General features: G+C 43.4%; 1 protein-coding gene across 4 annotated transcripts in view; it reads left to right on the forward strand.

The window, feature by feature from the left end:
* The window catches only part of shq1 (SHQ1, H/ACA ribonucleoprotein assembly factor), a 112298-nt gene that overhangs the window by 33872 nt on the left and 52173 nt on the right, over positions 1–26253 (forward strand). For 3 of the 4 annotated variants that reach the window (XM_070895162.1, XM_070895163.1, XM_070895166.1), the window contains 6 exons: positions 1247–1398; positions 8442–8554; positions 10231–10397; positions 20680–20834; positions 22749–22802; positions 25827–25950. In XM_070895162.1, coding sequence (XP_070751263.1) covers positions 1247–1398; positions 8442–8554; positions 10231–10397; positions 20680–20834; positions 22749–22802; positions 25827–25950 — 765 coding nt within the window. The remainder of the gene's footprint in view (positions 1–1246; positions 1399–8441; positions 8555–10230; positions 10398–20679; positions 20835–22748; positions 22803–25826; positions 25951–26253) is intronic. The other variant, XM_070895164.1, reaches the window with a different exon arrangement.

Below are 26253 nucleotides of genomic sequence, written 5' to 3' on the forward strand. Positions count from 1 at the left end.
CTTCAAAGAACAGTGCACTTGAATGTTTAGATTGAGTTATTTAAAACTGTACCTGGTTTGGAATTTAATCCTGGTTATTCAGAATCCTCTCTTGCTGCTGGAGTTGCAAGCTTACATTGCAACATTAGCGACCGAAACAAGAACATAGAGCCTGCATTATAAAGTTGTGCTTGGTTCAAGGTTTTATTTGTGGCAGGAAATTTAGGAAACCAAAATAAATTTCAATATTAGCCACAGTCGTATCACAATTATTAATGGAAACATTTTAAAGTTCTCGAGCATTTCAACCCGAGTATGCGATGTAAAATAGATCATTCTCAAAGTGAAGTCCCTGAATTAATAGTGCACTTATAAATTTCTGGCAATTCATGGTGCACTTATAAATTTCTGGCAATTAATGGGTTTCTTCATCAATTGCTCAAAAGTTCTTAGTTAAATTGCTAAAGTTATGTTGTCTTTCCTTAGTATGAATTAACCCATTGGACCCACTCGTGAATATTAGCAGGAGTAGGCCGACCAGCTTGTTCTGCAATTCTATTAGATCATGGCTGATCAATACCTCAACTCCATTTTACTGCTGTTGCTTTGTATCCCTTGATACCGTTACCTAATGAAAGTCTGTCGATGGCAGTCTAAAAAATGGCAATTGATCCAGTATCCACAGCCTTTTGAGTTAAGATTTCCCTTTGTGCAAAAAGAAAAAGTGCTTCCTGATTTCATTCCTAAATGACCTGGCTCTAATTTTAAGATTAGGCCCATTGTTCTGGATTCCCTCACCAGAGGGAATAGATTCTTTGTATCCCTATCGAATCCCTTAATCATTTTAAATACTTCAATTAGATCACTCCATAACCATCTAAACTTGGGGGAATACAAGCCAGGTTTATGCAACCTGTCATAAATGAACCGTTTAAGCCCTGATCGCTGGCAAATCGGTGCTGTACCCTGTCCAAGGCCAGTATGTCATTCCTGAGGGTTTGGCAGTATTCCAGATAGAAGGGTAATCTGGGGCGAGTGTTTAGAGTTTATAAATTATAGTCTCATCAAAATTGTAATTGCAAATCTTGTATTTGATCTCAAGCCATTTGCTAACCTATTGGACAAATTTAAATACGTTTTCTGTAAAAATATTAACTGTTGTAGTTGCTAAACTGTTGCTTTTTTCTAAAGTTACACTTGTTCTTTTCACCTTTGTGTAGCCTTTCTGAGCAGGGTGGATGAAATACTCTTGCAATTTCTTTCGCAGGACACTCGGTCAACGCTGAAGGTGAAGAGGAGGAAGAATTTGACTGGGAAATTGAGCAAACTCCCTACGTAGAATTGGAAGGGAATGTTATAAACTCAAGCTATTTCTATGGCTTTGGAAACCTGAGATCAGGAGTCTTCAAAAGACTGCAGGCAAGTGATTAATATGATGTTGTTGCAACCTGCCATATAACTGGTAGAGTTCAATGCTTGATCGAATTTCACTGTGCTCCTGCCATTACAAGCCAGAGTCTGTGGCTTTAGTCTAAGGAGACTGAGATAAGAGGGAAGTGTGCCTATTGCGGGAAGTAAGCGTTTTAATGGATCAGGTGCTATTGATTTATACAATCCCATCAGACTCCAAAGAGAATTATCATCAATGTCATAGTCTATGTCAAAGTACAACACTATTTAAATGTTTAAGCATTTGTATTTCTGAATTATGATATAAAAAGTCTGCCAGTTAATTTTGAACCTTTTATAAACATAACTAATTTATCAATCAATACATGAGCAAAAGTCAGAGCATGTGCAGTGTACCTCGTTTTCTCGGATGCATCATCATCATCGGCAGTCCCTCGAAATCGAGGAAGATTTGCTTCCACTCCAAACGTGAGTTCTCAGGTGACTGAACATTCCAATACAGGAATTACAGTCTCTGTCGCAGGTGGGACAGACAGTCGTTGAAGGAAAGGTGGGTGGGGAGTCTGGTTTGCTGCACGCTCCTTCCGCTGCCTGCGCTTGTTTTCTGCACGCTCTCGGCGATGAGACTCGAGGTGCTCAGCGTCTTCCCGGATGATCTTCCTCCACTTAGGGCGGTCTTTGGCCAGGGACTCCCAGGTGTCGGTGGGGATGTTGCACTTTATCAAGGAGGCTTTGAGGGTGTACTTGAAACGATTCCTCTGCCCACCTGGGGCTTGCTTGCCGTGTAGGAGTTCCGAGTAGAGTACTTGCTTTGGGAGTCTCGTGTCAGGCATGCGAACAGTGTGGTCTGCCCAACGGAGCTGGTCGAGTGTGGTCAGTGCTTCAATGCTGGGGATGTTGGCCTGATCGAGAACACTGACATTGGTGCATCTATCCTCCCAGGGGATTTGCAGGATCTTGCGGAGACATCGTTAGTGGTATTTCTCCAGTGATTTGAGGTGTCTGTTGTATATGGTCCACGTCTCGGAGCCATACAGGAGGGCGGGTATCACTACAGCCCTGTAGATCATGAGCTTGGTGCCAGATTTAAGGTCCTGATCTTCGAACACTCTCTTCCTCAGGCGGCCGAAGGCTGCGCTGGCGCACTGGAGGCAGTGTTGAATCTCGTCGTTAATGTCTACCCTCGCTGATAATATGCTCCCGAGGGTGTCTCAATTCTCTTCAGTCAGCTGTAATATTCTTCACCTCCTTTCTGCTCAATACCTTTTTTTACAAAAGATTTTGATGAGCAATGAAGTTTTATTCAAGCAAGATTCATTTTGGGTATTTGAAGAGGTTGTGTCAGTCTGTGAGTGAGAAAAAACAATTGTACATCTGTTGTAACTTCGATTTGGTGTTTGATGAACTTCAAAAAAATGTGTTGAGCTGGGAGAGCTGATCACTTTTCAATGAAACACCGGATAATTTTGAAGCCAACTAATTCTCCATCTGTTGTTGAAGGGTAAGAAAGGTCGATGCTAACGGCTCGCACCTCTGAAACAGAGGGGTGTGGGGTGGGGGAAGGAGGGGCTGGGGGAAGGGGGGGTGGTGGAAGGTGGGCTGGGGGGGAGGGAAGGAGGAGCGGGTGGGGGGAGGAGGAGGAGGAGAGCTGGGGGGAGGGAAGAGAAGGAGGGATTGTGTGGGGGGGCGGAGAGAGGAGCGGAGGGGGGAGCAGAGGAGGCGGATGCGGGGGGGAGGGGAGTGGGGGAAGAAGGAGAGGGAGGAGGGGAGGGGAGTTGGGGAAGGGGAAGGGGAGTGGAGGATGGGGGAGAGGACGAAGAAGAAGGGAGTGGGTGAGGGGAGTAGGAAGGAGGGGAGCGGGAGTGGGGGGGGAAGGAGAAGGAGGGGAGCGAGAGGGGGGGGAAGGAGGAAGAGGAGGAGGGGCGGAGCCCGGTGGGGAGTGAGGGAGGTGGGGAGGGGAGCGGTGGGGGAAGAGGAGTGAGGAGGGAGTGGGGGTGGGGAGGGGAGCGGGGGTGTGGTGGAGAGAGCAGGCTGAGAAGTAGGGGAGCTGGGGGATGGGGCGGGGAGGAGGAGGAGGGGAGAGGAGTGGGGAAGAGGAGGAGAGGGAAGCGGGTGGAAGAAGAGTGAGGAGGAGAGGAGAACGGGGAGGGGAGGGCGGGGGTAGGAGGAGGGCGTTGGGTAGGAGAAGGGGGGAGCGGAGCTGGAAGGGAGGGGAGGAGGAAAAGGAGGGGAGCGGAGGAGGAGAGGGGAGTGGGGGGGAAGGAGGGGGAGGAGCGAGGGAGGAGGATGGGAATGGGGGGGGTATAGTGGAGTGCGGGAAGAGGAGACTCAGGAGGAGAGGGAAGGAAGAGCGAGGCGAGAGGGGAAAAAGGGTGTGGGAGAGGGAAGCGAGGTGTGAGGAGGAGACAGGAGCGAGAGGGCGGAGCTGGGGAGGGAGGAGAGGGGAGCAGGGAGGGATGACCAGGGAGCGAATGGGGAGGTGAGGGGAGCTGGGATGGGGGGAGGAGGAGAGGGACGGGAGAGGCGCGAGAGAGGGGAACAAGGGTGTGTGAGGGGAGTTTTTCTCGTGCACTGCGGGGACTGTGTGCAAGGTGTATATTATGTGTACTCACCAGATATGTGGATGTAAGTGATAGACTTGGTGATTGCGATATCCACTGAGCACCACCTGGGGGAGACAGCGTGCAGATGATTTTAGAGCAACAGCAGCTTGCATTTTATCTGGTGCCTTCAATAGAACAAATGTCCCCAGGGGCTTAATGCAGCCGGGCCAGTAATCAGACACTAAGCAAAAATTGGAGGTAAAGGTGGAGGAAGTGTCTACAGGAGAGTTTAGTTTTGAGGAGGTTTGTGAAGGTTGAAATAAAGGCCACCAAGGAGACAGATTTGGCCGAGCACTCCCGAGTGCAGGACTGCGGAGGCATGAGGCTCTGCCATTGATGGACAAGTTAGTGGATGCACAGTTGTCTAGACTCCGCAGAGTGGAGGGTGCGCATTGGGACTCAATGTTTGGCAGAGGTGGAGTGGTGCCAAGCCACGGAGGGATTTTTATACAGCGATAAGAAGTTTGATAATGTACTGGGGAATGGGGAGCCAGTCGAGATTCTTCAGGTGAGACTTTTGGGTGAGGCGAGTTTAGTTTGGAATAGGAGGCCTGCTGCAGAGTTCTGGAGGAGTTGCAGTTTGTGCAAGATGGAGTACTGGAGGCAGATGAGGAAATTGGAATGACTCAGGCAGATGAGATATTTTGAAAATACCCAGTCTTGGCGAGGGATTGTGCACTGAGGATTGAATTTCAGCCCAGCATCGAGGACGACACAGTGTATGTGCCATCTGGTTCACTCTGAGTCAGCAGCCAGGGAAGGGGATGCTAAATTGAAGAGTTGCTAGTGAAAACTGAACAAGATGATACACTCTCGATAATTTTTAGCTGCCAGGACAGCGCGGCAGCAGTCTTGGAGTTGGGGGTAGCAGCTGAGAGATTAAATTGAGTATTGCTGGCATACATATGGAAACTGATGCCATGCTTACGGGTAGTGTCACTGAGAGGCAGAATGTAACTAAGAAATGGGGTCTTGAGGATTGATCCTTGTAGGTGAGTGAGAAGAAATAGCTGCTGTGGGACATTTTGGCTCGGTTGCGACCAGTGTACCCCCTGCAGTACGTGGCCACGAGCCAATCGGGAGGTCCCGTGCAGGTCGCTCCACCTGCTGCCTGGAGATACCACACATGCGTGGTCATGTAGAAAATTTAAAGGGACCGTGCACAAAATAAAAAAGGGAACATTTGGTGGTGGAGGAGACTGGAATTCACAACAGCCTTCTGACTCTGAACTTCAGTTGAGCGATCTTTCCCTTGCTGCGCTGGACTCTCTCCCCAGATCCCATTGGAATGACTGTCGTGACGTGTGTCCCGTTGTCCTGTTCCAGGACGGTTTCTTTGACTTCTTCGCTGCTCAGTGGTTCACTAGTCGGCCCGTTCATAAAGGTGGCTGATGTATTCTTTCTCTTTCGCCCAACACTTTTGGGTCCAAGGAATCATCTCCTGTTCTTCTCAAAATGGATGGAACCATACCGACTTTGGGATGAGTCTCTGTTCAAATTGATCTGTCAGCTGTGATTATTCCACAGATGGGTCTGTAACTATAATACACATGTTCAATGCCTGTCTGCAAACTCTTTGTCTCGGCATCTGTGAAGGGAATTCACTTTGATTTAAACATGCCACTTAACTGAAACTCATATTTATAAATCCTTTCTGTAGAAAAATGGTCCAAAAGAATCCAGAAACATGACGGTGATTTTGATCTGGACGTTTTTGGTACAAATGAGTGAAATAGAATCCAAGCTGAAAGCATTTTAGCAGACGGATGTGTGCATGGTATTGTAGTGATGGTGCATTTAAGGTTAGATGGCGAGGTTAGAAAAGAGGCAGTAGGTGGAGAGGATGAAGGGGTGCGGGAGGGCCCTTTTAATGACTGGGTGATTACCACAGCCTTGAAGACCAAGAAGAATGTTTGCAAAAAAGTAATACTGTAGTTGAGGCTGTGGAGCATTGGACCGCGTGACCAGATTTACAGCCGCAGGTACATTTCCTGGAGTCTGGGAGATGGGGAGAAGCTGCAGAGCATGGAGTCCAGGCGAGCCGTGGTTGAAATCCAATGCATTTTTGTATATTTTTGTGTCATTTGTAAAAAAAAAAAATTTAACGAGAGTTTTTAATGTGTGGCTGAAAGGTCAAACTTTAACGTTCACTGTAAAATCTTAGTTGTCATTTGAGCAGTCGAAGGTACTGTGCGGTTGAAAATGCTAACGCAGGGTGTTTATTAATCAGTTTCAGGAAAGCCTATTTAATTGTTTACAGCCTCCGGCTAAACATGTTGTTACTTGGCAAACACTGTTTTGTTTAATATATAAATTCTAGTTCATTCATTGCTTTGTAGATCAGTAGATTGAAGAGAGCGATGTCAGGGAACAAGTGAGCAACCAGTGGAAGGCATTTGTGTGAAAAATCGTGAGTGCCTTCTTGGGAAATTTAAAACTTTGAATGAAAAAGATTTATTACAAACCTAGCTATTACATTCATAGTTTACTTGCAAGACCTTATAGCTACAAAAGGAAAGAAAGATTTGCATTTCTCTAGCACCTTTCATGAACTCTGGACGTCCCAAAGCGCTTTACAGCCAACAAAGTACTTTTTGGGATTGAATCACTGTTGTAATGTCAGAATATGTAGTACTTTTGCTTGTTGTACGTAGTGCCTGAAGTTACTGACCTGCAAGTGCATGAGCAAAATTAAACTGGTTTGATTATCAATACAGACCTTTAACTAAGTGCAGCATTTTATTTTAATGTCTTTGATATTTCCAGTTGTACATCTGTTGATAAATTGGTGTCATAACACTTTAATGTGGTACAACGTTTGTCATATATGGGGTAACGTTGTGACCTGTCTTTAACCTGCAGAGGAAATAATAGGCAAGCATGCAAGGCAAGGCGTGTGCAGTGGGTGCAGCTTCCCACGAACACTTTAGCCATCCCTACAATTAAAATAATGTGCTGCTGTTCTACACCTTGCCTGACTCTGTTACTAGAAACCGTAATCTCCTGTCGTCAGTATGAAATAAAACAAGATTTGCATTTTTTTTTTAAAAGTAAAATTTCTTCATAATGCAAACTGTTCCTCATGTTTTATGCACTGTGCTGTGCAAAAAAAAAAGTATCCGAAACAACACAAGAACCATTTATGTAAAAGTTGTACAGAGAGAGAATGCTTAGTGGCATTGGAAGTACTGATGTTTCTTGCACGTTGACATAATTTGACTTGGGAATTGAGGCATTTGTGTGCAATTTGTTCTCGTAATAAAAAATAAACTCCTCGTGCAGCATTCTTAAACATGTTCTTGGCAATACCCAGGATACCTCCGAGTTGCATGGAACGGTAAACACTCTGCCAGGGACACCGCTGCTTTTGTTACGTGGTTGTGTCTGCTTCTGGAAGCCAAGTACCTTCAGTGCTTGCACTGAGTATGTATTTTGGATTCTGCCTATAATTAGATCGAACTCTTCGTCCTTATAAGCTAATAATGCACTTTCATCATTGTGGCTTTCTCCCAACGTGGTGGGAAGGTCCACTTCCAGAATGAACAAATCCCACGGTTCCACCTGCACATTTGCCTGACCTGTGGATGTGTATTGTTCTACCGGGTTGCCAAATCCATGTGCAGTTTTTACAGGCAGATTTGGCAACCAAAGAGTGGGCTGATGTATTGGGCAATGGCTGTTCCCCTCCCTCCCTTTCCTTCTGTTCCTCTCCCTCCCTTTCCTCCTGTTGCTGCTAGTCTCCAATCCATACCTTCTTGTTAAAGCAGCATAAAGACTTGAAACTCGCCGTACAAACCTTGTATGCCTCTGCTTTGTCGAGATAACATTTAGAATGACCAGGCAATTGCGTGTTTTTCTTTGAAACAAAGCAATGTTACCTGGCCACAAAAAAAATCCACAGCACCATTTTAGCTTGCCCTACTCTTGTGATGAGGGATTGTGCGTTGTTTAGAACTTTTTTAGGGACATGTCTCATGACGGTTTGGTGCTTGGTAGTCAGATGAGCCTCCATGATTTGCAGCATCGTGTTCGAGTCTACTCTGTTCAGCTAATATTTACAATTTATATTGCCAAAAATTGTCCCCTTCACTTCTATGATGAGGTGCTTGTTTATATCAAGAGCAACTGGGGAAACTTTTAAGTCATTTTTGAAATCAAGCTGCCAAGTTTGCTTTTAGTACAGGAACTTTTTTAATGTTTTGCTGACTGACTAAGCTTCATGCAGTGCTAGTTGGTTCCCAGTATGTATCTGCCGGAGAAGTTCGTGGATACACAGTTGTTCAGACTCCGAAGAGTGGAGGGTGCAAATTGGGACACAATGTTTGGCAGAGGTTGTAGAGGTGGGGTGGAAAACAAAAGTTTTAATTTCAGTAACTGCTCTTGTAGCATGGTATAACGGAACATCTCATCAGCCTACCTTTGTCATCATTACTTTGTGTGTTTCACCAGCATGAGCTCAGTGAAGTGATTGACCTGAAGGAACCAGATAGCACCACAATGGATGAACGTCGGCAGAAGCGTTTAGCTGCTGAAGAGGCCAAGTTTGATTCTGATCATTATCTGTAAGTGAACTTTGTGAACTTAATAAGCTGCTCACTTTAATTCTATTGTTACGACATTAGCACCAGTTAACTGATGTAATGACGTCATGTAGAACCAACATCGCACTCTCTTTCTCTATCACTGTCACTATCTCACACAGTTTTCGACTCATCTTTTTGTTATTTTTTCCTCTCTTTCTGCCTTGAGAGGTGTTTCTAGTTGAAAGCTGCAATAACTGTATGTTCCTCCCTCTCTTGCACTTTCTTTCTTTCTCGAGTACTTGTCTTTTTTTCTTTTTCGCTCTTGCTCTCTTTCTCACTCCAATTGATATTTCTTGTAAACTTGTGACAGAAAACGTGCACACATTCTGGTTGAACTGGGACTCATAAGAATTTATGATCTCAATAGAAAATATTCCTTTACTCAAACTCTCCCAACAGATCTCTGGACACTTGTAAAGTATTCAGTATGCAAAGCAGTCCCATAATGCTTGGATCCAACTATTACTGCAGCATCATTTCAGCTAGTCTCAAATGTAAAACAATGAGATTCCAAGGGGATATTTTTGTTCTTTCTGATGGAGATAGCAGCCGTTTGCGTCAAAAGGCTACTCATTGTTGGCTGAAATAGAAGAAAAGCTAGAAATACATGTGAGGTATCATTAGTTTTGCTCGTAGTTACATTTTTTATTAAAATTATTGTACAATTCTGCACTGTAAGTTTCGTTAAAGCACAAATTCTTGCTTCTCAAATAGAAGTGGATATTGTAAATTGCTCCCTCTCAGATCTTCTCAAAAGTTGGGACCTTTTTTAACCTCCCAGCAGGACTTCCACATTGTTGTGAATGGCCCTATGATGTCCTTTAACAACGAGATTCTGTTGTTTTTTTTTAAAATGGTGAACCATGTATTGACATGCACAGAAATCCATCACTATGTTTGTCACACAACCAGACTACTGAGAAATGCGCACCGATTCTGTGCGTGTGATGTGGCATGCCCTCTCTGTGGGTCACACCCCTTTTAAGTCCCGCAAGCTTTGGGCACCTGTTGACAAGACTGTCAAAGATTCACGGGGGTGATTTTTGAAAGTATAATTTTTGTTCGGTGTTTTCTTGTTAAATAGTTGTGCAGAATTCCTGGAGTGTCTGGATCTCTACCAAGGGAACAATATTGTGTTTAAAGGATTGTTAAATCATGTCTGGTTGAAAATTGACCATTTTCTGTAATGTAATGGTGCATTTAACTCTGGAAACATATAGAAACATAGAAAATAGGTGCAGGAGTAGGCCATTCGGCCCTTCGAGCCTGCACCGCCATTCAATGAGTTCATGGCTGAACATGCAACTTCAGTACCCCATTCCTGCTTTTTCCCCATACCCCTTGATCCCCCTAGTAGTAAGGACTACATCTACTTGGTTATAGTGTTGTAACTAAGAAGTGTTGAATTGAATAAGATTGTGTAACTCAATCCATATGCATCAAGATATTTTGGCTCATTAATGTAAATACATTTTGATGCATTTTTTTCAAAAGCACATTTTTTCCCCAGTTAACTGGATTTACTAAGTTAGCAGGCTGTCCCAAAATACCTCTGTGACTCATAAATAGTAGAACCTTCAGTGGGAGAATTGCACATACACACTTTGAACTCTTCAATCGCGCTGGTTTATTGATGTTAAAGAAATGCTGTTAAGGTCCTGTGACTGTCCTTGCACCTTCAGTGCTGACCTGTTTGAGGATGATGCCATTCAGCACGTGCTGAAGTATAAACCTTGGTGGACTGACGTTCAGAAGACAAAAGAGGAAGCGAAGAAAACCCAGAATGAGCCGTCTGATTGGATAGAGCCAGAAAGACAATTTGGTGAGTGGGTGAAGGAGGTTACTATAATCCAGCAAACAAACTGACCACTAAAGTGTATCTACTGCCTGTAATCCAATGCTGCACCTGATCTTGTCGGAGTTCGAGTCAGGCAACACCAAACAACAGTGCTGAAGTTGGCGTTTAAATTCACCCGAAATGTGTCTAAACCTATTCCAAAAACATTCTGTTACAAATGTCACTCCGAGCAATTTGTTGCAGCACCTAATTAAGCGCAATGATCAATTCTAAAATTACATTCATCAAAACTACATCGTTGATTTTCCAAATCCTGGCATGCCGAATTGTGATTAATTATACCTAATGGCAATGCTACTGAGTGTAAGTGATCATTTCAAGCCCCAGGCTGTAACCTTTCTTGTGAAATGGCTGACAACTTTGTGGGGCAGATGGTTTTCAAATAAGCAATCTGTTAGGTGTGCAATGCTGAACTATTTGTCCAATTATTGAGTCTTTCCTTCGAAGAGAATCTCTGAAGTCTGCAGAAAAAACGAGATGTTGTAGTATTTAATCACATCCTTAGTTTATCCCAATGAAAGGATTACATTATTTTTGTAAGAGTTGGACAATCAAACGCCAGCAAGGATTAACACCAAAGGTCACAAACGAGTCTATTTTCAGTGTCTTAAAGCATCATCACAAAATGCATGTCCATAGATTGCAAAAATTTCCATGTGAAATAGGTGCAAATGACAAAGGCTGTTAAATGTTTATAATGAAAGCTACTGGCATTACTTATTCCATTCTATGTGGCATTACACGGATCTAATTAGATACTATGGTAAGCTATATATTAATGTTACTTGGTTTTCAGAACAAATAACTTGAAATTAAGATCTGCAGCTGCATAGTATAACTTTTAAGATAAAATAAATGTTTAATTGTGACTGCACTCTACTGAAGATTAGTAGTTTAAATTCAGAAAAATAAGGATTATATCCTACAATGAAACTTATTGTGGGTGGCGGGGGGGGGGGGGCGGGGGTCTCCTGTTAATGGAACAAATATTTTCATAAGTTATCAGAGATATGACTTGAGCTCAAAGTTTGTGAAAGTTGAACATGCAAGCCACAGCACCTATATGTATTATAAAAGTGTTTATTTTTTGAGGGCAGTTGATCAATATTTTCCCCACCAATTTTTCTCTCTGCTGCTGAAATAGCTCATGCTGGCAGCCCTCCAATGGCTCACTCGAGTAGCTGTTTGTCATGTGCAAGTCTAGACAGTCAGTATTAATGTGTTATTTAACCGCCGAGTTGAGTCTGAAGCTGGTCCCAATTAAAACATTTTAGTCTGAATAGCGATCAGGGATGGGAACACTGACTTAAATTTTCCCGTTCCCTAGCACAGGATACTGAATACAATGCTGATTGATTTCAACTAATTCAGCACAACACTGGAGTCAAACCTAGCACCTTCCTGATCTTTATAGGTCAGCAACATGCTAGCCAGACTTCTGTGCTCTCCATGACGTAGAGGCAGTGGGTCAAGAAGGAAAACTGATCGATCCAACTTGTTTATTGTTGCAGTTTCTAGTTGTGGTATTCGAGCTCATAACCCAGAAACTGTCAAACCAGTTGGAGAATTAAGACATGTCTCTTCATTGGTGGTATTCAAATGATTAAATGACGCAGTCTTCATGCTGGTATTCATCATTGGTTTATTGATGTTGCAACACCACTCCTCCAACTGGCTGTGCAATAATGCTCTCGGATCTCAGTCTGTGGAAGTTGCTCCAATACCGTGGAAGGCAAATTGTACACCGGTGGAGAAACATTTATTTTTTAAAAAGCAAGCTTTAAAGTCCCGATTTAGACTTGCAGATAGTTCATCTTGTGCCAGTGAGCGGCTGAGACATGCAACAGCAGCAACTTGCATTTACATAGCGCCTTTAACACAGCACAACATCCCAAGGTGCTTCACAGAAGCGATGTCGGACAAAATTTGACACCGCGCCATAAAGAGATACTGGGGCAGGTGATCAAAAGCTTGATCAAAGAGGTAGGTTTCAACACATTTAAAAAGGTCCCAAGTTCAGTCCCCAATCCGTCCTGCGATAGCTGATCTCAGTGGGGCAACGTTGTGGAGCTCCAGTTAATTGTTGAGTTCGGGGCGGGGAAATTAGTTAGGTTCACGCCTTGATCGCTATGCAGCAGCCCTGTGCTGGAAGTGTGTTTGTGTGTAAGTTATGGAATTACTAACTGAGGTTGGTTTCCATGAACTCTGAGAAACCCTGGATTTCACATCTCAATGTGCAGTGAAACATTTGAAAGTTAATATTCTGAGCGACAGTTGCTTGAAAAATGCCACAGACGTGAAACAGCTGCTGAAGTTTTGATGCTGCTCGAGGTGAGGCACATTACAAAGTGCAGATTGTCTTTACGTCCATATGAAATAGTCCTTTTCTGACGGCACCAGTGCCCTTCACAGTGGCTGCACACTGGAGGTGAATCTTAGCTAATTTGTTCTGAAGGACTGATTCTGCTGGATATCTTCGGGGAATAAGTGTAAGATCAGCTGAACCTGAGCCTGATGTGTTTCCTTCTGTTCAACCGATCTACCTGTAGATGATGCAGGAGGGGTCAATTAAGTGGTTTATGTATTGATTATACTTGGTGCATTTATGCAGTTAGAATTTCTGAATGGATTCCTGTTTTCCTGACAAATGTTCAATTTTGAAGTACACTTTATTCTGTGCATGGAATTGCATGGAATTACAATTCAAATCCCAGGTTAGCTAATGTAGAACAAGGGCTTGATCATGAACAAAGTTATTGCAAATATACGGCACATTTCACTTCTTCAGAACCGTCGTTTACTTTATAAAATATAGTTGTTGAGGTAAAAAGAAGACTTCTCGTCTTCGAGGTGGACTCCGATATAAGGAATCGACACCCGCCCGTATCCCCGCCCATATAGTGACCACGAAATCACTCAGACAAAACTTCGGTTCGACCGGTCTTTATTCAAGCATGCATGGGAAGTGTTCACAGATGTACCTTCTCAGAACAGAGGTTTTACAATTACAGTTATACTCTTTTCGATGTGTGCGACCCTCCTTCACAACCACCGATTGGCCGAGTGCGATCAGCGAAGTTCCAATGATTTGTTGACCTTAATCAGCCTAGCTCTGAGTGGTTCCCCCCACCTGTCCATCTCCCATCACATGTCACCCTCCCAGAATGTGTTATTCAGTGGTGTCAACTTTGCCTCAGTTCCTCATGACGTGTGAAGTAACCTCGCTTCCCAGGGTTTGCTATCTTGTTCCCAAACACCAGCTTTCTAATCCTGTTCCCAAGAGAAATGTTCTAGTTCTCATGAGATTCAGATGCTGTTACAATCTATGTTCTGGACTGTTGACTCTCCACTGCCCTTGGTGGATGTTATTCAGAATGTAAACTTCCCTTAGTCTATATTAAGGTTAACACAACGGATGGCTCATTAACCATCAAGCTTTGCTGCGTAGCAAGCTTTGCTGCTTCCCCTTTTTAAAACCCATTGTAAGCGAGTGTATAAGCGTGCTTTATATACATAAGCGAGTTTTACATATAATCGGTCAATTTACGATATATTACAATCCCTACCATAAGGTAGAGGAACTCCTGATCCCTCAGAACCTCCTAATACTGATAAGCCCTCCAATCTGGACCATGTGTCAGATCAATTCACTACCTTCAGTATCCACTTTAGTGACCATCTGCCTGTCTCCACTCCAGTGACCGTATTTTAACCCCTTACAATAGTGACTGTTTTTTAAGTAGTCGTGGTAACTAATTTGTGCAGAATAAGGTCACACAAATAGCAATGAGATGAGTAATCTGTTAATTTGGTGAAGGTTTAAAAAATGAAGATTAGCCAGGACACCAGGAGAGGTCCCTGCTCTTCCAGTAGTGTCATAGGATCATTAATATCCATCTAAACAGGCAGTTGGACCAACATCTCCTCCATGGAACAGCACCGATGATGATGCAGAGGTCCCTTGGTGCTGTTAAGTATGATCTGTATAAATTTGACCGCCCTCGATTGAAACCTCAGCAGAAGCAAAAAAAACTGGCAAAATGGAGCAGGCTGCAGCCGCACAAGAGTCTGATGAAAGAAAAATGTGGGTCGACACCGAGGTTGCAGATCATCTCCCCAATATTATGTTCCAGTGGGTGGGAGGGAGGGAGGGAAGGGGGAAGTATCACTCTCTCCCACCCATTCACCTGTCCCATGCCCTAAGTATCTCTCATTTTCTCACGAGCAGTAGAGATCAAATTCAGTTTCCTGGGAATCGCAGGTCTACTTCGGGAAAGTGTCTATGCTGCATCCATAACGAAAGAGTGTTGGAAAGCGCCTGAGTTGTAACATTTGTTTCTGTGGTCTCTGGACGATTGATTCACAGTTGGTTTTGATATCATTTCATTGAGAGGAAGGGTTTCCAAGTTAGGTTTGAAAGCAAATCTCACTATTGCTTGTGCAGTTTCTGATGTTTATCCGTTGTCAGCTGTGGCTCAGTAGGTAGCACCCACGCCTCTAAATCAGAAGGTTGTGGGTTCAAGTCCCACTCCAGAGACGTGAGCACTAAAATCTAGGCTGGCACTCCAGTGCTGAGGCAATACTGCACTTTTGGATGAGACATTAAACCGAGGCCCCCATCTGTTCTCTCAGGTGAACACAAAAGAGCCTATGGCATTATTTCAAAGAGGAGTTATCCCTGGTGTCTTGGCCAATTTTTATCTCTCAATCATCTTAACAAAAACAGATTATCTAGTCATAGAAAGTACGTGCAGGAGTCGGCCATTCGGCCCTTCGAACCTGCACCACCATTCAATAAGATCACGACTGATCATGCAACTTCAGTACCCCATTCCTGCTTTCTCTCCATACCCCTTGATCCCTTTAGCCGTAAGGGCCATATCTAACTCCCTCTTGAATATATCCAATGAACTGGCATCAACAACTCTCTGCGGTAAGGAATTCCACAGGTTAACAACTCTCGTATGACTGAAGAAGTTTCTCCTCATCTCAGTCCTAAATGGCTTACCCCTTATCCTTAGACTATGTCCCCTGGTTCTGGGCTTCCCCAACATCGGGAACATTCTTCCTGCATCTAACCTGTCCAGTCCCATCAGAATTTTATATGTTTCTATGAGATCCCCTCTCATCCTTCTAAACTCCAGTGAATACAGGCCCAGTTGATCCAGTCTCTCCTCCATATGTCAGTCCTGCCATCCCGGCAATCAGTCTGGGTAAACTTCACTGCACTCCCTCAATAGCAAGAACGTCCTTCCTCAGATTAGGAGACCAAAACTGAACACACTGTTCCAGGTGAGGCCTCACCAAGGCCCTGTACAGCTGCAGTAAGACCTCCCTGTTCCTATACTCAAATCCCCTAGCTATGAAGGCCAACATACCATTTGCCGCCTTCACCGCCTGCTGTACCTTCATGCCAACTTTCAATGACTGATGTACCATGACACCCAGATCTCGTTGCACCTCCCCTTTTCCTAATCTGCTGCCAGTCAAATAATATTCTGCCTTCGTGTTTTTGCCACCAAAGTGGATAACCTCACATTTATCCACATTATACTGCATCTCACATGCATTTGCCCACTCAACTAACCTATCCAAGTTACCCTGCAGCCTCTTAGCGTCCTCCTCACGGGTCACACCGCCACCCAGCTTAGTGTCATCTGCAAACTTGGAGATATTACACTCAATTCCTTCATCAAAATCATTGATGTATATTGTAAATAGCTGGGGTTCCAGCACTGAGCCCTGCAGCATCCAACTAGTCACTGCCTGCCATTCTGAAAGGGACCCGTTTATCCCGACTCTCTGCTTCCTGTCTGCCAACCAGTTCTCTATCCACGTCAGTACATCACCCCCAATATCATGCTTTAATTTTGCACACCAATCCCTTGTGTGGGACCTTGTCACAAGCCTTTTGAAAGTCCAAATACACCACATCCACTGGTTCTCCCTTGTCCACTCTGCTAGTTACATCCTCAAAAAAATTCGAAAAAATGTGTCGAGCATGATTTCCCTTTCATAAATCCATGCTGACTTGGACCGATCCTGTCATTATTACTTTGCTGTTTTTGGGAACTTGCTGTGCGCAAATGGGCTGCCACCTTTCCTACATTACACTCCAAAAGTACTTAATTGCCTGTAAAGCGCTTTGGGACATCCGGTGGTTGTGAAAGACGTTATATAAATGCAAATCTTTATGGATTTAACTTGATGAGAATTGTCTTTCTCCCTCAAACAACAACAGCTTGCATTTATATAACGCATTGAACATAGCAACATGTCCCAAGGCACTTCACAGGAGTGTTATCAATCAAAATTTGAGATATTGGGACAAATGACCAAACGCTTGGATCAAGAGGCAGGTTTTAAATGGCATAAAGAGGTTTAGGGAAAGAATTTCAGAGTTAAGGGCCTAAGCAGCAGAGTTTTGAATGAGCTCAAGTCTACAAAGGGTGCAAGGTGGGAGAGCGGCCAAGAGGGCATTGAGGCTATAGGTCACAAGGACCCTCCCCTGACAAAAGTGGTTCCAGTTCACATTCTTCAGGTCAACCTCCAAATAAAGTGCCGGGAGTCTGAAATGGTAATTGTATCACAGCTGTGGCTAATTAGCACTCCCATATTAAACATGCCTTAATGAAGGTTTGGGACGTGAAGTTAATAGAATTTTGTGATTTAGACACACGGCCTCTACTGAAATAAATTAAGGTATGCTTAACCCCTTCAACAACAACGCTGTGATTGAATGGCTGAGCTCTGTGCAAATGATTTTAAATTGGAGTGACTTGCACCAGAATCATTTACCCACTGCATGATTTATGGTGCCAGTAATAACCAGTCAGAGGCATCAAGATCTGATGAAAAATGGCTATCATAAAAGAAATCAAATTCAGCACAAAATGAAGAGAATAATCCCCTGCACAGCAAGAGAATAAAAGTTTGCCAAGTTTAGATTGAAATGTAAAGCTCTAGTGTATTTTTGTCTGTTCAATTCAAATTGCAAGGATTATGAAAATGTGCCTTGTTAACTCCATACAAGCATGCAGGATGGGTAGAAGTGCAGAGAGCCTGAGCTCCTGGAACAATTTGCACTGGACTGCAGTAATCAAAGTGGCAACGTACCCGTGAGTTTGCGTACAGGACCCCAAGACTGGACACCATCCACACACCATCTGGTCATGCCAACAGGCTCATGGAACTTGCAACTCCTTCATTTCAGTCAAAGGATTAGATTGCGAGAGTAGTGCCTTCGGTAAAGGGCAAATTCAGGATTGATATCAGAAAATTCCTCGACAGTGACCAACATATGGAACAGACTCCCAGGAAGTGAAAACGCTAGAATGTTGTAAGGAACAACTGGATATTGCAATGATGGAGACTGTATATTACTTCTGATTGGAAGAAGTAAAATGGGCCAAATAACCTCCTTCCTCTGTAATTCTCTAGTGAAATTTCCAGGAAAATGTTCAAAGTGTGTATTCATCATCATCATCATAGGCAGTCCCTCTAAATCGAGGAAGACTTGCTTCCACTCAAAGTGAGTTCTCAGGTGGCTGTACGGTTCCATGCGGGAATTACAATCTCTGTCATAGGTGGGACAGACAGTGGTTGAAGGAAAGGGGAGATGGGGAGCCTGGTTTGCCGCACGCTCTTTCCGCTGTCTGCGTTTGGTCTCTGCATGCTCTCGGTGCTCAGCGCCCTCCCGGATGCTTTTCCTCCACTTAGGGCGATCTTGGGCCAGGGACTCCCAGGTGCGGGGATGTTGCACTTTATCAAGGAGGCTTTGAGGGTGTCCTTGAAAGGTTTCCTCTGCCCACCTGGGGCTCACTTGCCATGTAGGAGTTCCGAGTAGAGTGCTTGCTTTGGGAGTCTCGTGAGGAGCATGCGGACGATGAGGCCCGCCTAACGGAGTTGGTCGAGTGTGGTCAGTGCTTCAATGCTGGGAATGTTGGCCTGGTCGAGAACACTGACGGTGCGTATCTCCTCCCAGTGGATTTGCAGGATCTTGCGGAGGCAGCGCTGGTGGTACTTCTCCAGCGCTTTAAGGTGTCTACTGTACATGGTCCACGTCTCAGCTGTATAGGAGGGCTGTATAGGAATCATTACTGTCCTGTAGACCATAAGCTTGATGCCAGATTTGAGGTCCTGGTCTTCAAACATTCTCTTCCTCGGGTGACCGAAGGCTGCGCTGGCGCACTGGAGGCGATGTTGGACCTCTTTGTCGATGTCTGCCCTTGTTGATAGTAGGCTCCCGAGGTATGGAAGATGGTCCCCATTGTCCAAGGCCGTGCCGTGGATTTTGATGACCTGGGGCAGTGGTGTGAGGCAGGGTCCGGTTGATGGAGGACCTTTGTCTTATGCATGTTTAGTGTAAGGCCCATACTTTCGTGCACCTCGGTGAAGACGTTGATGATGGTTTGGAGTTTGGCCTCTGTGTGCAGATGCATACGTCTTCCGTGTACTGTAGTTCGATGAGAGGATAGGATGACCTTGGATCTAGCCTGGAAGCGACAAAGGTTGAACAGGTTCCCATTGGTTCTTTAGTTTATTTCCACTCTAGCGGGGAGCTTGCTGAGAGTGAGATGGAGCATTGCAGTGAGGAAGATCGAGAAGAGGGTTGGCGCGATGACACAGCTCTGCTTGACCCCGATCCGGACATGGATTGGATATTGCAATGATGGGGACTGTATGTTGCTTCTGATTAGAAGAAATAAAATGGACCAAATAGCTTTCCTCATCTATAATTCTTTAGTGAAATTACTAGGAACATTTTCTAGTGTATTTGCAATAGCATGACAATCATAGGGGCTTTTAATGAATGTAAAATAGACTGAGAGAAGGATAATGTTCGTGGTGAGGAATCTGTATCTAGGACTGTGTTCTCGGTCAATAATGGGTACTCAGCAAGCAAAGAAGCACTGCTTGACCTGCTTCTGAGTAACACAGTGAGGCAATTAAGCAATTTAAAACTTGCTGTGGTCACTGTTAAATCAACAAAATGAAGTTTAGTGTAAGATAAGAGCAAAGTAGAGAGCAAGGGTACTTGACAGTAAAATAAATTATAGTGAGATAAAATGAAGGGAAATTTGCCAAATTGAGCCATAGATCAGTAATATTTAACTAGGAGATGGTAACTGTTCAAATAAAATACATTCTTGTGAAGAAAAAAAGAGTGTATCGTGAACTAAATGAAACATGAGATTAAATTAAATATGACCTTTTTTAAAAAAAAAACATTTAGCGCTTATAGGATCAATAATAAAAGCTGGGACAAATAAACAACATAGAAAACTAAGAGGGAGATTATAAAGGCTAAGCAAGGATATGAGAGAAATTAAGGAAAAAAACATCAAGGACAATGAAAAGGTTTTCTTTCAGTACCTTAGTGATGATGGAGTCTCCCATTGAATCGATGGATGAGTCTCAGTTGTGACAACTGAGAACCTTACATATGAAGTGGATTATAGTGAGGGTCTGTGTGTTAGCCGGTCTCTCTCTCTCGTCCAAACAGACCATTATTTGCTGGTGAGAAGTGCATCAACGAAAGGACTATAGTAGGTATGGATGCAGCACGTTGCTCGGAGCCAGGATGGAAGTCGACAGACTGAACCCATTTGTGGCCAAAACGACCACGGGGATGTCGTACCAGGGTTGCACTATTGTGTCGGGCAGATAATGGGTGATAGTCCTGAAACACCACTATAGACCTCATAGTTGGTCCAGTTATTGTCTGGAACCCTCCTAGATTGATTACCAACATAGGTTCATGACCCTGCAAATTAGTCCTCTTCAACTAGCAATGCCTTTTCAGAGTTCCTATGGAACCTGTTCCCACCATCCTATCCAGTAGTGTGTTCCAGATCATCATAACCCCTGTGTGAAAAATATTCTCCTCATTTTCCCCTCTGATGATTCTGTCGGTGTATCAGCTGGTGGCTATAGTGATATATTAGTTTTACCTTGGTCAGTGTGTGTTGTATTCTCTTTCTAGTTAAATATCATGGAAGAAGAATATTTTTCTGTTTATATGGATTTTGAAAGTGCTTTTTTTTCTCGAGCTTATGAAGTAAAATTCCTCCAGCTTTGATTTAATGTCTAACATTTCTCCTAATAAAGCTATGCAGTTAACTAACCTTAGTATTACTGAACACATTTGTTTTAACATTTATTTAGAACCATTGTCTTCTAAAATGTTATCGTTTAAAAGTGTTCAGGAGTGTTATTTAAAATCAAAACTGACTCTTGCCATCAGTCAAATTTTCTGAAGATGAAAAGGAGCAGCTGCGGAAATTCACCAACAAGAGTTACCTGTTGGACAGAAGGGCTTGCCAGAATGTTTACTCCAGCTTGGTTGACATAATCCTTGCATATGCCTATGAAGTCCGCTGTACTGAAGGGGAAACCAATGTAAGTCCATCCATTAATTCATACAGTTGACTGAAAAAAGAATGTTTGTGCTCATTAGAGAGGACCATCAGTGCTGGGACGCAGTGTTTCTTTTCCAATCTTTGGCATCTAGTCAACATCAGGCACTGTGCGATCAAGTTCACTGTCGGTCATTTTATCACCTACCTATTAATCAAGTTCTTTGCAGAATTCTAGTGCCATTACCTTCCAAAGTTGTAACTTCTATTTTTATAAAGTTACTTCATGTCATGAATGTTTTAATAAGCGTGCATCAGTACATTACACAGGCAGATAGTTGCAGGCTAGAGCAATGTCTTGCAACCTCAAACTCCAAATAGCATGCCTAATTACATTGGTGTTAATTGTTCCACTTCCAGATTAAGCCATCTTTGTGTTGTATGGCTGAGAGTTTGTGCTGAACCACATAATATGACTAATAATAACGTGATTGAATTTTTTGAGAAGATAACAAGGAAGGTTGATGTAGTGTACATGGATTTTAGCAAGGCCTTTGATAAAGTCCCACATGGCAGACTGGTCACGAAAGTAAAAGCCCATGGGATCCAGGGCAAAGTGGCAAGTTCGATCCAAAATTGGCTCGGGGCAGTTTTTGTGACTGGAAGGCTGTTTCCAGTGGGGTTCCATAGGGCTCAGTACTAGGTCCCTTGCTTTTTGTGGTATAAATCATAAATTCAAGTCTAAATCATTGATAAAGAAGTTTGTAAATAAAAAAAATTGGCCGTGTGGTTGATAATGAGAAGAAAGCTGAAGACTGCAGGAAGTTATCAATGGACTGGTCAGGTGGGCGGAACAGTGGCAAATTGAATTCAATCTGGATAAGTGTGAGGTAATGCATTTAGGGAGGGCTAATAAGGCAGGAGAATACACATTAAATGGTAGGACACTGAGAAGTGTAGAGGAACAAAGGGACCTTGGAGTGCATGTCCACAGATCCTTGAAGGTAGCAGGACTGGTAGATAAAGTGGTGAAGAAGGCATATAAATACTTGCTTTTATTAGCCGAGGCATAGAATAGAAGAGCAGGGAGGTAATGCTTGAACTAGTTAGGCCAGAGCAAGAGTACTGCGTGCAGTTCTGGTCATATTACAGGAATTATGTGATTACACTAGAGAGGGTACAGAGGAGATTTATGAGGATGTTGTCTGGGCCTGAGAATTTTAGCGATGAGGAAAGATTGGATAGGCTGGGGTTGTTTTCTTTGAAACAGAGGAGGCTGTGGGGGAGCCCTTTATTCAGGTGTAAAATTATGAGTGGCCTAGATAAAGTGGATAGGAAGGACCTATTTCCCTTCGCAGAGGAGTCAATAACCAGGGGGCATAGATTTAAAATAATTTGTAGGAGATTTAGAGGGGATTTGAAGGAAACTTTTTTCACCCAGAGGGTGATGGGGGTCTGGAACTCAGTGCCTAAAAAGGTGGTAGAGGCAGAAGCTCTCAACACTTTTAAAAGGTATTTGGATATGCACTTGAAGTGCCGTAACCTACAGGGCTACAGACCAAGAGCTGGAAAGTGGGATTAGGCTGGATAGCTCTTGGTCGGCTGGTGTGGACACGATGGGCCGAATGGCCTCCTTCCGTGCTGTAAATTTCTGATATTTTGATTCTATGATAGATCTCTCGCAGGTAGCAGAGAGAGAGCGAGGAGGAGGGCACATTTATAATTTTGAGTTGGATTTCAATCATATTCCAGAAAAGGGAAGGACAATATGACAGCCTACTGCCTTCTGTACTACTTGTCCACCTATAGTCTCAACTTCCTATGTTCGTTACTTTCCAATCAGTCCATTGACTGGTTATAAGAACAAAGACTGAGATGTTCACAGCGGAGTCACTAATAACTTGTTAATAATGGTTTAAAGTGAATCATCTTGTTTTGTAATCGTTGTTTTTTTCAGACTGAATCCTCATGGAACATCTGGAAACTGAGTGGAACGTTATGTTGGCTTGAAGTAAGAGAGATGCCTTTTTATGCCATTTGTGTTGGCTTGCATGCATGTAGATGTGGGCAAATCAGTCAATCTGAGCTCTCGGCTGTACCCATCAAACAAACAAATGTTCAGTCGTCAAAGCTTATCTCTCTAGAACGTTAACTCTGCAATCGTGGATATGAGAACATAAATGAGTACCAAGTTGCTACGATTCATTGATCAGCTGGAGTGACAGATGGCAAATGCCTCTTTAGCTGTTGGATAAGAGCCAATAGAGATACACTGAAGATTGATAATGCTTCAGTTATCTACCGTACAAGGCTGTTATGGGAGAATTGCTTAGAGCAGCGAGAGACAATTGCCCCTGTTTTATTGTCTGTTTGCTTAGCTTTTGAATTCGGTGAGCGGTGCATATTTTGCATATTTAGCTGCAGATGTGGAGGTATATCCACTGGCCCTTGAACTGCCAGGAACATTTGTGTTTCCGGTGTTGCCCTTTCTCTCCTGAGACAAGTAATATTACTGGGTACATGTCCAAGACTGCCAGCCCTTGCTTTATCTTGCCAAGTGGTCATTCTTGGTGTGTGAGCCTAGTTAGTGATTGTTGGCAGACTATTTGACTGTGGCAGACCCATTTCTGTTCTCTCCTGATATTCACACGTTCTGTTACATTTTTAGGTATTACCAGATGCTTCAGTCATGCTCTGTATCACAAGCTACTCCTGTAAGCAACCCCTTGCTCCCTGTGAAGCAGAGTGTAACTTTAGGCACATGATATCTGTAAAGTATCATCACCCGGGAGTAGAACAGAAATCCTTGTTGTAATACTTCACTAAATTGACATGAGTCGTCATGTATTCCCTTAGTCTTCAAGTAACAGAAGTATAAACTATGCCAGCCTGTGGTTTAGGCTATAAAGTACAAATCCAATCTGTTCAAAATAAAACATAGACAGTTGTAGAAAACCAATAAAGCAGATTTGAGTTGATTACAGAACCTTTAATTGCACCTCCTCATGACCGGTCAAGAGTTTTGAGCATGCTGATTGGCGCATATACCTCCGAGTTCCTTTTGAAGTTCAAAAACTGGGATTCTGAAAGTCGAGCTGTATTCTATAGTTGAACAAAACTTGACCAATTTAAATGATGGTTTGCTGAATTCCAGCTGTATGCTCGACCGAAACTCATTTGCATGTGTTATCAAGACCATTGCTGCATGTTGATTGCTTTCAGTACACGTTAAGAGGTTTCAACTTGTTTTGCAATCAAAACAACTTCGCAGATCAATAATGCCTTGCTTCCTACGTGAGTGTGGAAGGCCATGGCTATTGTTTGACAAGAACGACCATTCAAGTGCCTGATGAAGTAACCTGCCACATCTGAACAACAACTTGCATTCACATAGTGCCTTTAACATCGTAAAACGTTCACAGGAGCGTTATCAAACCAGATTTGAGGGTTGTAGGCAATGTTCCCGTTCATTGTTTTGGGGTGCATGGCCCCTTTAAGATGCGCAGTTTTTCCCATTTGAAAAGCGGGTGAGCCGAGTGTGCGGCCCAGAGAGCTGTGCAGCCTCGTAGCCTCACGTGAACATTAGTTGTCGGGCCGGAGGAGGTTACAGAGATAAGGAGGGGCGAGGCAGGGAGGGATTTGAAAACAAGGATGAGAATTTAAAATTTGAGGCATTGCCGGACCTGGTGCCATTGTAGGTCAGTGAGCACAGGGCTGATGGGTGAATGAGACTTGGTGCGAGTTTGGACACAGGCAGCAGAGTTTTGGATACGCTGAAGTTTACAGAAGGTGGAAGATAGGAGGCTGGCCAGGAGCACATTGGGATTGTGAAGTCTAGAGATAACAAAAGCATGGATGAGGGTTTGAGCAGCAGATGAGCTGAGACAAAGGCAGAGACAGGCGATGGTACAGAGGTGGAAGTAGGCAGTCTTGGTGATAGAGTGGCTAGATATTAAAAATCTTAATTTTATGATTGAAATGTAACAGGTCTTCCTCTGTATTACGGTTCACTCATTCACACTCCAAGTACAAGTCAGCAGGTAGTGAACAGGAAAGCTGACTTCTGTTGTTTCTCCTTTCTTAGTCTAGAAGCACATGCTAATTGTGCACACACTACTGCTCCATGTAAAATCACCTTGGGATCGAACCAAAATTTGCGTTTGCATGGCACAGTCGTACATCAGGTCATGCATTTACACAAAAAGCAATCGGAAGGGTTCGCCTGTGAATTTTCCAATGAGACAGTTCACTCTTTTCTACCATTAGAAACTTTTAACGCTGCACAGGAAGCTGCCTGAATTCTTTTTGGGATTCAAAACATCATGGGGAGAATCGGCACTCCCCATGGAAGTATGATCAATATTGAAAACTTGAAATGTTGGGAGTAATTAATGCAGACCGACAATCCAACCACAGAATAGTTTGACTGTGTGACACTCCGATAAAAGAATACATGCTCCGACTTGTTTTAAAAAAACAATACAAATGGCTGCTGGAAGGTCCAAGTAAATGACCTGGAGAGGCGGGAGGAATTTGCCTTTCTTTCCTTCGTCAGAAAGTTCCTGGTCTGTGCTTGCCATCTCCCCATAACAATGTGGCGTTCAGAAATTCCATGTGATCTGAGGTCTTGCTGCCCAGATGAGACCTCCTCAATGTGCATAAAACTAAACTTTAATCATTGCTGAAGAGGGTACAAATGAAACCTTAACTTGGTGGCCACAGCTGCAGTGCAACCCAAGGTTCTTTTTTAATCCACATGTGGAAACCAAGTAAGAGCTTCTGGTGAATGAGAATGGGCCACCATGTTCACAGATTTGTATTTAACTTGTGTGTAATCTCATTGTTCTCATTTTCAGTCGGTCATTGCAAATGTGAAATTTCATTTCAGTAAACTTAAATAAAAATGTAGTTGACCGTTTCCATTGAGTGAAAATTATAATTAATATTCATAAATTAAGCGGTATTAAAAATGAATGGGATGCGGTAGTTATGATGCAAATGAATATCAATAGGCTTTTTTTGTTTAACAATACAGACTTACCATTCTCTTCAAGAAGTTCTGATATCGTTCAGCAGAAGAGTTTTGTGTTATCCCTTTTACAGACATTTCCACTTGGCTCTGAAAGCTGTTGAGGATGTAATCTTAATACTTCAATTGGGTAAGAACCAGTTGTAAGACTGAACTGAAACTGTTAAAAAGAATAAGAATTTACCTTTTATAAGTTAACACCAGAAATGTCTGTTGTATTTATCTTAGTGAGGCAAATTAGACAATCTGGAGAACTGCCTGTGGAACTATACTCTCCATCAGTCATAGCCTTCTGGTGAAGATGGGGGGGGGGGTTGGGGTGGGGCAGACAGTACAGTATCCGGACCGGGAGACAAGTTGCAAATGTTTTCTTGCAACAAGCAAATTAGAGCAGGATGACCCATCTCTTTGGAAAATCTTGATTTCAGCGATT

This window comes from Pristiophorus japonicus, chromosome 12, assembly GCF_044704955.1.
Source record: "Pristiophorus japonicus isolate sPriJap1 chromosome 12, sPriJap1.hap1, whole genome shotgun sequence".
NCBI classification, from domain to species: domain Eukaryota; kingdom Metazoa; phylum Chordata; class Chondrichthyes; family Pristiophoridae; genus Pristiophorus; species Pristiophorus japonicus.